Source organism: Lithobates pipiens, unplaced genomic scaffold (genome assembly GCF_037356315.1).
Source record: "Lithobates pipiens isolate NorthernLeopardFrog02 unplaced genomic scaffold, aLitPip1_a1.2 Scaffold_13, whole genome shotgun sequence".
In the NCBI taxonomy this organism is placed as follows: domain Eukaryota; kingdom Metazoa; phylum Chordata; class Amphibia; order Anura; family Ranidae; genus Lithobates; species Lithobates pipiens.
The window spans coordinates 389,839,824-389,854,417 of record NW_027507718.1 but is presented as its reverse complement, the minus strand read 5'-3'; the positions used below and the strand labels follow the sequence as shown (position 1 = coordinate 389,854,417).

The window sequence follows — 14,594 nt, the reverse complement described above, 5'->3', positions numbered from 1 at the left end:
TTGTTTATTGGACAACCCCTATCACATTCATGTCTTCGAGACCCTTACTAGCCAAGGGGCAGTAAAGCTGGCCATAAACTAGTAGATTTTAAGTGAACATTTATATGAATATTCCTATGAAAATTCTCATCAGTACATTTGATGACATGATAAATGTCCTTCAAATATACTTAAAAAAAATGTTGCTGTTATCAATAGATTTTGAAGTGAATGAAGTTCCCTGAACGAAAATCACTTTCACTGTTAAAAATGCCATTGCTGAATAAAAATGTTCCTCGTCTCCTTCAAATTTTCTCTTCACTGCAAACAAAAATCATCATCATATTGACCCCACAAATTATTAGAAAATTATACAAATGTTCTTAAATTGAACATTTTCTGATGAAATACTATAAGTGTGTGACTAGCTGCAGTGAGGAAGGCAGGCAGACAGGCAATTATTACATCCCAACAAATTTCTTTGCATTTCAATACATGTTTTCTTTCATTATTACTTTAGTGAAGCTCACAGATGATGAAATTTTATACACTCAAAATACACCCTAAAGCCACCTAAGACACGCTAGCCTCAACGCGACCCTCCACCATAACCATAAACCAAGCTCTATTCCAATCTATGCATTTTAAACAGATAACTACATAACAGTAATGAACTAATAACTGGCTTTAGAACAGCAGGACCAGCTGCTTGCTGTTTGCTAGTGATCAGACCATCACATAACAGCTCAATCCAGGGATATAAGGTACAGTAGCTCAGGGCCAAGACAGTGAGAAATGTTAAGGGCCCTTTGACATGGGCCTTCAGTCTGGATCTGCCTGTCAGTTTTGCAGACTGAACCACAAACTATGTCTATTGGCGGGCAGCTGTAAATGAGTGATCATCTGTTTTTACACCCGCTTATATCTGTGTCAGTTCAGATCCGTTTTTTTAAATGGAACAAGGCTGTATCCTTTTCTATTTAAACGGATCTGAATGGATGAAAACCAGTGTCGCCCCTTTACATCTGTTTCCTTTGTATCCATTTTTAGGCAAGAAACATTTTTTGACTATATTTTTGTCACCTATGATTAGCTTCTGCTAAGATTAAAAAAAAAGTATACAAAAATGAATTTAAACTGATGTAAACTGAACAAAAAATAACTGAACTCGAATGTAAACTGATGTAAACTGTACTGAACTGAACTGCAGACAGATGTGAAAACTGATGTAATGTGAATCTGTATTCACCTTTTTTTTCTTAGCAAAAAAATGTGACTGAACTGATGACACCTGTGCAAAAGGACCCTTAGGCCCCTTTCACACAGCGCAGAGCCTGCTCAGATCAGCAGGGGATATAGGAGCAAATTCCCTTCTGATCAGAGCTGAGAGGGATAGATGTCACATGTGTGCCCGCTCAATCCATGCAGAGGGGGCACTGCAGATCCCACTGAGCTCTGTCGTCAGATCACCTGAGGCCAGGTGACAAATGCACACCGATGGGGTCAGGAGTGCACCGCTATGGTAGTGGACCCTATTGCTGGCTGCCGCGGATGGAACTCTGGGTGGTTCAGAATAGCAGGTCCACTGGAGCACCAACACGGATCCCACTGGGAGCTAGAGCATTCCCCAGAGTGCAGAGTTTAAGAGCCAGCAGGTATTCACCAGAGCCTCTAGTGGTGAGGATGGACTGCCCTGCAACTGGCTCCAGGTAGCAGCCCCCAGGGTCTCCTCACTCTTACGGTAGGCTACAGGAGGATAGAGAGGAAGCAGCAGCCCAGGACAACAAGGGATAGTCAGGAGATAAGCCAAAAGAATGGGGCAACTAGCAGACAAGGATAAACAGAGAACATGCCAAAGGTCAGGGTAACAAGCAGGCGGAGATAGTCAAAGAACAAGCCAAGATTGGTAACAGAAACAGACGTAGTGTACACGGCAAGTAGGAGACAGGAAACACACAATATTGCTTGGGCATGGCAGCCTTGGACAGCACAGTGTTAAATAGTGTATCCTGTAGAGGCTAGAGTGAAGCTCGGTATTTTCCAGTGGCGCTCTGTTTTTCTGCGCCGCTCTGTATTTTTTGGCTCATAGACAGTGGAGATCAGTGTATAACACGCACCCATAATTTCCCCCCGATTTAAGGGGAAAAAGTACATATTATACACCGATAAATACGTAAATACATCCACATTGTTAAACATCTCATTGGTGTGCTCCAACTAACATACAAATGTAGAAATTATTTTTGACTTCTTTTGTATCCTGGATCACAAGCTTTCAGAACACATTCAGAGCAATTCCTATCACACTGTACACATCGGTCATTCACTAACATGAGACCTCACTAGAAGACATTTTAATCTTCAATTATGGATTAACTATTGTGTCAAATAATTACATACAGTAGCCTATGACATGATAAATGGATATCTGTATTGCTTATAAATGAAGTTATCAGCAATAACTTGGGTCACAGTAGGTGATCAAGGCCATAAGACACTTACAAGTTGTTGCTCATCAATAAGGCATTGACATCTCCCTGGAAACCATACACTGTTTCCTATTCATTAATGAATATATGTCAGGTTAATTGTTCCTGCATGTTTCCACCCCCATAGTTACGACTATTTAATGATATGTTTATCCATAAAATGTGACATTTACCTATTGAAGATTTTCCACAGGACTTTAATGAGAAGCCGGTTATGACATTGGCCAGATTTCTTATTTTTGTCGGCGTTCCTTTTCCAGAATACTTTAGGTAACATAGGTTTCTGGAGAAAAAAAGACAGATCAAGGCATGCAATCACACCACCATAGCAAGACAGAAGGTATTTACAACAAGGAACTGTATACAGTTTACTTTCCAATGTTAAAGTTGAAAAAAAAAAATACTGAAAGAGTTAAACAGAGTGATAAAACTTAATGAAAAAATAAAACAAACCTAGCTTTAGAAATAATTTCCAGGTAAAAACAAAACTAATAATTTTTGGGCAATTTTTCTTTTTTTTTTTTTAAATATATATTTCACAAATAAACATTTTAACAGAATGCTTCCATTACTCTGGTGTAATGAGTATTTCAATACTGAAACCGCTGAAACTGTTATTTAAATGATAAGTTTGCATTTTTTACAAAAAATAATAAATGCATATTTTTTGCAGGTAGAAAAATGTTAATTTATTATTTTTTGTTGTAGGAGCCTGTAAAGCATTCAATTCAATAATCAGCAGATCACTGATGCCATGCAGGACTCCTGCAGACCTGTCAGTGTATATTCTTGCTCGTACCTTGTCCAGCTCAGAGTGCCGTGGTAGTTCATAGAGAACAACAAGCCGACATTCACAGAACACACGTTTTTTTTTTTTTAAATGATGCGTTTTTTAATTTTTATTTTTTTTTTACATTTTGACAGGAGGCACGGGGAGAAGATTTCTGCTAGCTGTCTGAGCGATGGAGGGGGGCCGATCCCTTCATAACATGGTACATGGTACACCCTGGGTACACCATGTTATGAAAGGTGAACTTATCCTTTAGACAAGCATACCCTGAGCATTTTGGAATGATGTGTAGAGTTTTGTTTGCAGTGGACTCCCATTTGCGGATATGGTTTAGATCCAAAGGCAGAACTTGAGCCAGAAACAACAAGATAATGCTTAATAGCCCATTACAAGATAAAAAAAAAAAAATCCAGAGATTTTCCCTGCAGTACTTTTTTCTACTACTACATTTCCACCACAGTAGTGAAATCTCTAAATCTGCTGAGAATAGCAGTCAGTAGGGATGACCTTCGGGTTCTGGTCGACCATGAGTTCAACCTTTACTTAAGCTTTTCACGGTGTGAGAAAATGGTGAAATAATGTTGACCCTTACAGCTAAAGCAACCAGTTATCATTCTAGCCTTTCTAATGCTTCAAAAAATGTCAGGGGGGTAGAGGATGGGAGGTGAGCAGGGCAGTGTATCAGGCCAGGAGGGTAGAGGATAAGGTCAGCAGTTTGTAGGGCAGTGTACAGGGTCAACAGGGCAGAGGGCAGAAGTCAGTAGTAGGTGATGCAGGGGACATATTTTGCCTAGCAGTGGGAGGAGATTAAAGGGGTATTTCACAGAATCTGTGCCTAGTCGCTACATACTTTGCATAGATATACCAGAGTCCTTGTGCTCACAAAATACTCCTACTTACTATGTCACAAGTGACAGTTTCACAGATACTCAAAAACCTCAGAAAGAAGAATACTTTCTAAAAATGTAAACACTTCCATCACATATGTTTCTCTGCTCACAAAAAGTGATCACTTTGTCTGAGCCAACCTTAAAGGGATACTAAAGGTTTTTTTTTTTTTTTTTAAACAAACATCTCATACTTACCTCCATTGTGCAGTTCATTTTGCACGGAGTGGCCCGATTGCCCTCTTCTGGTGTCCCACAGCGGCTCTTGTGGCTCCTCCCCGCAAAAGCAAACCCCCTCTGGGAAGCTCTCTCACGAGGGGGTTACCTTGCAGGTGCACTTCCATGTGATACACTTGGTGGCCATAGCCGACAAGAGTATGACTCGGCCCCACCCTCATTGATTTGATTGACAGCAGTGGGAGCTAATGGCTGCGCTGCTATCAATCATCCAACGAAAAGCCGTCTAGAGCTTGGGGAAAGCAACGCGGGATTGTGCCCAAGGATATTCAGGTCTCAGGTAAGTAAGAAGGGGGCTGGGGGGGGGGCAACTGCAAGGTGTTTTTTCACATAGGATGCATTAAGGTAAAAAAACACGAACCTTTACAACCCCTTTAAAGAAGAACTTCATTAAAACCAGGTGGGACAATGAACACTTAAGTCAGGACTACTATGTAATATACAACATAATGTAAAGAATGCAGGAGTAACATACAAAACAACATATAGAGTACAGCATCAGGACGAGCCCACCTGATCACCTGTTCAGATTCCCCCCTTACTTTAAGAGTCCCCATCAGAATTCCCCCTTAGAGTCCCTCCTCTACTTCAGAGTGTTCTTTACATCATGGTCCCCAGTGTCACCCCCCCCCCCCAAATCAGGGTCCCTAGAATAATCCCCCTTACATCAGGGTCCCTGTGGTTCCCCAGCCTTACCTCAGTGTCCCCAGACCCCCACCCTTACATCAAGGTCCCTACAGTCACTCCCCTAACATCAGGGTCCCTAGAACCACCCTCCTTACATCAGGGTTCCTAGAGTAACCACCCTATCATCAGGGACACCTAGAGTCACCCCCTTATGTCGGGGTCCTCAGAGCCCCCTTACATCAAGGTCCCTACAGTCAGTCTCTCAAAAGGAGAGTGCTCAGAGTTTCCCTAGTTACATCAGGTCTCCAGAGTCCCCCCTTTACTTTAGAGTCCCCCTTCCTCCTTACATCAGGGTCCCAAAAATGTCTCTTAAATTATAGGCAACTAGAATGAAAGATAAAATGAAAGGGGTGCTTCTAAAGTCATACTGAAATTTGGATGATTCAACGGCTATAGTTGCTAGCAGTGATCAGTGTATTCTGAAGGTGTGGAAACCTCCACATTGTTGGAGCACAATAGCACAGTAGGAGGGGTGCCCCCATCAACACAGTCCGTCAATCATGGTGTAAGGTAAGAAAATTGCATAAAGTATGGCTTGCTTAAGAGTAGCCAAGCAAACAAATGCACAGAGCTAAAAAAAAAAGGGTTAAATCAAAGTATACATTCTCACCTGATAACAGAACTTTCAGTGCACGCAAACTTATTTATTACCTGGTTGACTTTGTAATTCCATCTCCACTCTATGCTCACAGGTCCAGCAAGCAGGCATGAATGATCACTGCACATTCCAATTTAGCTTTATTTACTGCTGGGCTGATTGTCAGTGAGCATGTTTAGCAGATTGAGATACACAGTGAGCTTGGTAGTAAATTAAGCTGTGTGTAGTGAAAGTTTGGTCATCAGGGGAGAAAGTTTCCTTTTAATTCAGCACTTTATTCTGTGCATTTGTGTGACTTCTTTTACAAGAAGTTGGAGAAGGGAACTGCTGGAGCTCTCGGTGTGTCCCTGCCTCTATCCACTGCACTTTCCTTCTCCCGACCCTGGGAGAAGAAGTTTACGGGCTGGGCACAGCATCCCAGGGTGGAGGCGGGGTGTTGGCTTTGGGGGGGGCGGGGGGACAACTGAAATCTTCCACTGAAAGCACCCTCCTAGACCTGACTATGCTAGTAGGGAATCAGGTGAATCCACAGTACCCCATAGACTTTGAAGCTGGCTGAAATGGAGAGTGGGAATTAAAGTGCAGGAAAGGAGAGTTATTGTAGCTTTAAGTTACTCAATGGACTACAGCTCCCCAGAGAGGCTGGGACAGGGGAAAAGAGAAGAGTTCAGGGTGAGTATATACTCCATCCAAATTCTGCAGCAGAGTCCTTGGGCTTACAGCTCAGAGACAAGACATAGGGAATTAGGGAGCATGGGGACTAAGACTGTGTCTTTACCAAAGAAAGCCTTGTGCTGCACCATTGCTAGAGCTGTACCACTGGGTAACCAGAGGCCCCCTATTCACGGTGAGACTTCTGTGGCTGTATCGCTGGACTGTTGAGAGTGCTGAGTAGCTGCAGCCTGCCATCTTTATCAGAAACTAAGCTTAAATGGGCTAGGCACTTGCCCAATAGCTTATGATACTGTTTAAAAACCCCCATGGGAGCTATGCGTATGTGCACCAATGGCAAGATGGGCCCCAATGCTAGCTGGCTGGAAGGATGTACAACTGTCAATCCTGTTAAGTCGCCATACAAAGAACCCTAAAATTGCCTATGGGAGTAGGAATAATACTGCAGTAGACCTGGGCTATAGTTTAACCACCTTATGAATACACCCCATACTAGCAATAAACTTACCACTCACTGCAGTTGATGCCTATGTAGCGCTGGCTCCTGACGAGCGGACGCTATATGTTTTTCAAAGTTAATTTTCCTGAAACCACAGTTGGGTTTTGGGGCTAATTTTCTAAATTGCTGGTTTCAGTACAAGTCCAGCTGGGTTGCATTGGGTTCTCCTTGACCACAGGTGTCGCTGTCACCGCTGGCAAGAGCAAGAACGCAGTTTAACTGGGTGTATTGAATGCCACTGTCCTCTCTCGGAAACCAGCCCAGTGCTGTGCATTCTGGGCGGTGGTATTTAAGATACTGACATCACGTTCTTCGGGGTTCTGTTCCGGAGAATATTTTCTGCCTGTTCCATTCGGGGGGTCCTCCTGACCCAGCCCTATGGCCCTCCTGGCCTGGGGTGCGGAACCATGCATTTTGAGTCTTGGGGCTAGCTAGCCTGAGGCAACGCAACTGCAGGGACAGGCCTGAATGGATTTCAGGGCCTATTGATCCAAAGGTGGTCCAGTGCCATCTCATTTGAAGGGAGAGGCCCAGCAACTGGAGAAAATCCAAGGGAGGACCCTTCAGAAGAAGGCCATGTGCAAGGCTGGCTTCTCTGAAGGAGCCTGGAGGCTTAGTTGAAAGACACTACATGGATCTACACTCGTAAGGTATCACCGGATCGGCTGAGAGATACTGGTACTGTATGATGGCTTTTTAAATGTGTCTATATCGCTCAAGTCTGTGGCAGAGACTTTGTCAAATATCATACGCTCAAGTCTGTGGCAGAGACTTTACCTAACACCCTACCGGCTGCTGGGCCTAGTGAGAGGAGGGCTATCTGGGGGTTGTAAAATCCAGTTGTGAAACAGTTGCTATTTTCTGGATTTTTCTATAAGATACTTTCCATTTTTGCAGTCTAAAGTACCTAAACTTACTCCTAACCCTCTACCCTTCATTGAGAAACTCTGTTTCTGTTTCAAATAAATAACCCAAAAGAAGATTCAGTGTCAGTTTCCACATTTCTTTGGGCCATCTACTACGGGAACCCCTAGACAGAGAAGCAGTCAAGAAGGTAATGGTAAGCCCAATAAAACCAGCAGCTCCTTCGAGGGTCAGTGCTACACCTATATGCACTGTTTATTGTTGAATTTGTTGATATATATATGTTAGAGGGACTGAGGTTGTTCTTGGAGTCAAGGCGCAGAACAGAGGACCCAAATTACCAAGCAGCTCATTTGGGGTAGTGCTACAAAGCTATGGATTCCATCAGAAATTTGTCAGTGTGTGTTGGACTAGAATATAGAGTAGGGAGCGTGTTTGTAGAAAGAGATAATTGCTGCCTTACTATACAGCACTAAACACTGATTTATACAGTCATATACATTAGGACTATATGGTGCTACACAGGGCCAGACTTACCATTGGACTTGACTGGGCTCAAGCCCATGGGCCCTGCGGGCCCCACCGATATACATTGCGAAGTGTATTCGGCTCCGCTCACAGGCACGCCCAGTCCTGCCTTATGATGGACATAACACAGGGACTGGGCATGCCTGTGAGCCGAGCCGAGTACACTCAGCTACTCTCGGGTCCGCTAGGGACTGTGAGAGGACCTGATAGCCGCTGTAATGAAATATTCTGTGACCAATCGCAGTTTTCTACAGAAGTGACGTTCCGTCGCCGCCATCTTGCTACACCCCACACTCGTCCACAGTAAGGATACACTAAGTAAGGGTAAGGCGGACATGTTGTTACACCCACCGGAATTTTGCATTTTAGATGTTTTTATAACATTAAAATTAGTATATAGTGAAATACAGTACTTCTACAACTCCGTCTGACTACTTAGATGTTGAATTTTAAAAGCAGCGAACTTCTGTCAGATTAGCAAACCTGTGAGATGAGCAGGGTTGCGCTGCTTTTAAAATTCAAGATCTAAGTACTCAGACAGAGTTGTACAGAGTTGACAGAGTCCTGTATTTCACTATATAAACTGACTTTACTGTTATAAATACGTGTAAAATGCAAAACTCCGGTGGGTGTAACAACATGTCCACTTTACCCCTTCTTAGTGTATTCTTACTGTGGACGAGTGTGAGGTATACCGAGATGGCGAATATGCCGTTACACCGCCGAGATGACCCGCGAGGCGCCGAGATACACAGGCACCATTTTTAAACTTCAAGACTGCAATGACAAGTCTGCAAATGACACTGGGGCAAGGCTGTAAATGACAAGGCTACACTGACAAGGCTGCAATGACACTGGACAAGGCTGCAGATGGATGGGCAAGGCTGCAAATGGACACTGATGAGGCTGTATTGATGGGCATTTAAATGTAAGTTTTTTTCCTTAAACTTCCCTCCTAAAAGTTTTTTTCCTTAAAATTCTCTTCTAAATTTGGGGTGTGTGTTATACGCCGACAAGTGTTATACGCCGATAAATACGGTAATGTATAGAAGGTAGTGCCTGAAAGTGACTCAAGCCCAGGGGCCCCCACCACCCTAAATCCTGCCCTGGTGCTACATTAATGTGTATTAAAGTGTGGTGGGCTACATATTATTGTATACCTTTCTGTGTTTATAATGCATAGACCCTGCAGTGCTTTTTAGGATTACCTTTGTGTGTTTAGCTGCAACGCCCCCTCCTCCAGAATCTTTTTGTGTTTTATTGACATTTTCATATTTATTTTTTCAGCTCAGAAAAATATAAAAGGTTGGGGTTTAGTGATTTGGGGCTGTAGTTCAGTAGTTCTTCTTTATTTATTTTTTGTGAAAGGTATATATTTTTTAAGTATAAGGGTCCTTTCACACGGGGCGGATCAGTTCTGATCCGCCCCGTGGATGTCCGTTTGCTCAGCGGGGATCACTCCGCCGATCCCCGCTGAGCAGGGAGATGACAGGTCTGTCTCTGCACACTGCGCAGGGACGGACCTGTCACAGCGCTGCTCTCCCCTATGGGAGATCGGATGACGACGGACCGCAGTGCCCGTCGTCATCCGATCCGATCCGCAGACGGATGGAAAAATAGCTTTTTCCTCCGTTACACTTTTTCGGATCGGAGCGGGTCGGATGTCAGCGGACATGTCACCGCTGACATCCGACGCTCCATAGACCTCTATGGAGCACCCGTTCAGGTCCGCCTGAAAAACTGACAGGCGGGCCTGAACGGGACATCAGTGTGAAAGAGGCCTAACTTTGTTAGGGCCTGTGTTTTATATATTTAAGGTTAGCAGCATGAACTTGTTCTGACACAGACAAGCTGCCTTTTGTTTGCAACAGATCACTGCATACTCGAGCAGCTCAGTTTAGTGCACCAAATCACAATAGTATGTAGTGTGCCATATCCTAAAGTGATTCTAAAGTTGAAACATTGTTTACCTTAATGCATTCCCTGCATAAAGGTAAAAAACGTTACCACTTGATGTGCCCCCCACCAGGGCTGGCCCAAGATGTTGTACTGCCTGGGTCCAAGAATGAAATGCTGACCCCCCCCCCCCCAAAAAAAAATCACGCCCACTAAAAGGCCCCCACATTCATTATTTTATATCATGACAATTAAAGCTAAAATTAAATGTATCAGGAAGTCAGATTTACATGCAATGGTGGTGGTAAGGGGGTTCAGACAGAGGCAGCGGTGGGGAGGGTTAAGACAGAGGAAACTGTGGTGGGGGGTTCAGTCAGAGACAGCAGTGGTGGGGGTTCAGACAGAGGTAGTGGTGGTGGGGGTTCAGACAGAGACAGCAGTGGGGGGGTTCAGACAGAAGCAGCAGTGGTGGGGGGTGTTCAATCAGAGGCAGATGTGGTAGTGGGGAAGGGGGTTTAGTCAGAGGCAGTGGTGGTGGAGATGGGTTCAATGGCGCAGGCAATTACTTGCTGACAGTGTCAGTCATGCCTCCAGCAATGCCTTTTCCAACATGGGATCTTTACTCACAGCAGAAAGCTCCTCCCCATTCACGCTGTTGGCCATCAGCTGGTCAACTGACTTTCTCCTGCAGTTTCTGCCTCTTGTCCCGACATAGCATTTGTCTGCAGCAGTGGAGAGGATGGGCAGGCAGTCCGCTGTGTGGGTATGGCAGCGCGTGCTCTGCCCAGGGCTGGACTGGGACAAAAATTTGGCCCTGGACGTCATCCAGACCGGCCCACTTTACTCCAACCACCTGGTGTTGGCTCCTCAATAATACCGGCATCATGGTTGTTATAGTGTCAGGATGATTGAAGGACATTATTTCTATTATTACATTGTAATATAAAATGAAATAATCCAACTCACCATAATGCAGAATCAGTGGGAACCCTGAGTATGTCAATGTCACCTGCCACCCGATGCAACATATCCCTTGTCACCTCACGTGTCAGCAGATGCAGCTTGTCACTTGCTATGTTACTTGTCAGCAGATGCAACTTGTCACTAGCCACGTCACTTGTCAACGGATGCAGCATGTCACTTGTCAAGTCACTTGTCAGCAGATGCAGCATGTCACTTGCCATGTCCCTTGTCAGCAGATGCAGCTTGTCACTTGCCATGTCCCTTGTCAGCAGATGCAGCTTGTCATTTGCCAGATCATTTGTCAGTTATATTGTGTGCATTTAGGAAAGAATATAGGCCATTTGTAAAACACTATACTGAGCTAGCCAGAACCAACTCTTGGGGAAATCTATACCACATCTATAGAGCAGCGGCACCATTTGCTCCTGCGGCTGTCAACCAAAGTCAGTTCGCCAATCAGAGGAGAGAGGGGATGGGGTTGGGTCGGGCATCCATGCCTGAATGGACACACTGAGTTATTTCAGTTTGGATGCCCTCATAGCAAGCTCCTTGCTGTGGGGGCACCCGGCACTCCATAGGAGAGAGTGGCCAGGAGCAACGAAGGGGGACCCAAGAAGAGGAAGATCCAGGCTGCTCTGTGTAAAACCAACTGCACAGAGGAGGTAAGTATGACATGTTTGTTTTTGTTTTTTAAAAGAGACTTTACAATCACTTTAAATTGATTAACTCTATACCAAGTTCACTGTATGGACCACTTATGTATTTGTACATGTTGATCATATCCCTCCTTAATCTCCTCAAGTGAGAATACATTCAGTTCAGCTAATCCTTCCTCATAGCTGAGCTCCTCTATGCCTCTTATTAGTTTAGATGCTCTTCTCTGCACTTTCCCCAGTTCCCCAATATACTTTTTTTTTTAACTGGTGCCCGAAAGTGAATTGCATTTTCTAGGTGAGGTGTTACTAATGATTTGTACAGGGGAAAAATGATGTCTCTCTTTCTGCAGTCCATATCTCCTAATACAAAAAATATTTAGCTTTGGAAGGTGCAGCTTGGCATTTCATGCTATTAGTAAGCCTATGATCTATCAGAACACCCAGATCCTTCTCCACCTTTAATCAGTTGTACTATGAATGATGCATGGATTTTTATCCCCTAAGTGCATATCATTACATTTGTCAACATTAAACCAAATTTCGCACATACTGTATGTAGCGCCGGCTCCTGAAGAGCACGCACTATATGTTTTGAAAGTTAATGTTACACCTGAACTGCAATTTGGTGTGGGTACAATTTTTCCAAATTTGGACCTCAGCATCAATCTGATTGGACTATAGGATGTTCAGCTTAGCCATAAGGGGCACTGTCTCTTCTGGCAGGCATGGAACCACAGTCTGGTTGGGTACTTTAAGGTTACTTTCTCTCGGAGCCCGCCCAGTGGGAGTGTCACTCTTGCTGTGCTTTCTGGGAGAGGATAGTTAAGATGCATATGTCACATGGTTCAGTGTTCCGGTCAAGAAGTATGTTCTGCCTCTATGGTGCTGGTCCTCCTGACCAGCCCCCAGGAAGGCTATGGCCTGGAGTGCGGATCCATCTGACTTTATGTCTCGGGGCTGGCTAGCCCGAGGCAAAGAAACTAAAGAAGGGATTCTGAGGTGGTTTGGTGCTGTCTCCGGTCGTGGAGAAGCCCAGTAACTTCGTAGCTATTCAGGGGAGGACTCTTCAGAAAAAGGCTGCATACGGGTTGGCTTCTTAGCAAGAGCCTGGTGGGGCTGAAGTACTTAAGTGAATCCAATCTCGTGGGTATCGCCAAACTGTCTGAAAGATCCAGGTATTACAGGAGTGTTCTACAAGTTTTAGTTTCCTGCATGTTTTACAACAACGTCTGTAGCAGAGACTTATTACTACATGTTATACAACAACGTCTGTGGCAGAGACTTGTTCCTGAGTTAAGCACCCTGTTGGCTGCTAGGCCTTGTGAGAGAGGCACTATCCAACTTGAGTGAACATCCAGTTGTGAATGGCTATTCTCTGGATTTAGTCAAAGTAAGCAAGTCTTTCATTATTGACTTTGACACTAAGCCCTTGTACACACGGTCAGACATTCTGACAACCAAATCCGTTGGATTTTGTCCGACGGATTTTGTCCGAAACTGTTGCATACACACGCTCGGACAAAGTTGTCGGAAAATCCGATCGTTCAGAACGTGATGACGTAATTTCGTTACGATGGGACTACGTTTAGGCTAGTAGCCAATAGCTTTGGTCTAGGAAATTGATCTGAGCATGCGTGGCACTTTCTCTGATCGGAATTCTCTACACACAATCGGATCATGTTGTCGGAAAATTTTATAGCCCAGCTGGAAAACTTGGTCCGTCGGATACTCCGACGGAAACAGTCCGATGGAGCCCACACATGGTCAGATTATCCGACAACACGGTCCTATCGGACATTGCCCATCAGAATATCTGACCATGTGTACAAGGGCTAAGAGTTCCTGAACTTTCTTCCTAACCCTCTGATCCTATTTTAAGAGACTGTTCGTTAACTACGGTTTTTGCAAATAAAAATCCCTTTAAGCGGATCAGTCGTCAGTCTCTAAAGTTACTGGGCCATCTACCATGGGAACCCCTAGACGCAAATCGAAGTGAAGAAGGTAACGGTAAGCCCAATCAAACCAGCAGCTCCTTCGGGGGTTAGTGCTACGTGTAGTTGTCCAAATAAACAGTGAATTGAAGTCAGCTTGTAAATTGGAAAAATCCTGTAAGGATGTTATTCCACTGCATAGCTTGGTGTCATCTGCAAAGACTGAAATGGTACTTTTAATCCAAGAATCTTTATATCATTTATAACTATATTAAAATTAACAGTCATGGATACAGTTTATTTTAAATGATAGGGACACTAGGGCCCCATTTATTTTAACTTATGGTGGCAAGAAAAATACTTCACATTTGCATTAAAATACTCACCGTTGCTGCACACTGTGGAACTTCTCTGTAGTATATGTAAAGAACTGACAATGAATACTGTTGGTACAGCGCTCCTTGCATTGCTCCACACTTGTTGCTTTACTAATGTTATAGTTTGTCCCAATCATGTCAAGTTCTGGGAAAAGCTTATCCCTGCAAGCTGTAAAAAAATGCATTTTGTTTAACAATTTGGCATTAATTGTGCTCAATAATTAGAAAAGGGGCAAATTGATTCAGATTAAACCTGACCGCTAAGATTCAACCTGGAATGGATATATGCAGATGATCCTAAGATAGTTTGAGTTAGATACGTTTATGCCAATTTGCTTTCAGATGTCATTTGGCAGCATATCCCATTATAATATTCAAGTCATCTATCTTCCCCTATGGCTGTTTGACATTTCACTCAGCTAATCACCAAGAGCTGTGTCATCATTAAGGATCAGCAATATTGAAAACTTTTGTTTTGTCAAAACTTCAGCAGAAAAAAAAAAATTGGACGTTTTAGCAAAATGTTTCCATTTTGACTAAA

General features: G+C 43.8%; 1 protein-coding gene across 1 annotated transcript in view; it reads right to left on the bottom strand.

Moving 5' to 3' along the window:
* KLKB1 (kallikrein B1) overlaps positions 1-14,594 on the bottom strand; it is a 136,423-nt gene that overhangs the window by 98,269 nt on the left and 23,560 nt on the right. Inside the window, exons 5-6 of the mRNA XM_077477356.1 lie at positions 14,063-14,222; positions 2,642-2,751 (exon numbers count right to left, since the gene is read on the bottom strand). Coding sequence (XP_077333482.1) covers positions 2,642-2,751; positions 14,063-14,222 — 270 coding nt within the window. The remainder of the gene's footprint in view (positions 1-2,641; positions 2,752-14,062; positions 14,223-14,594) is intronic.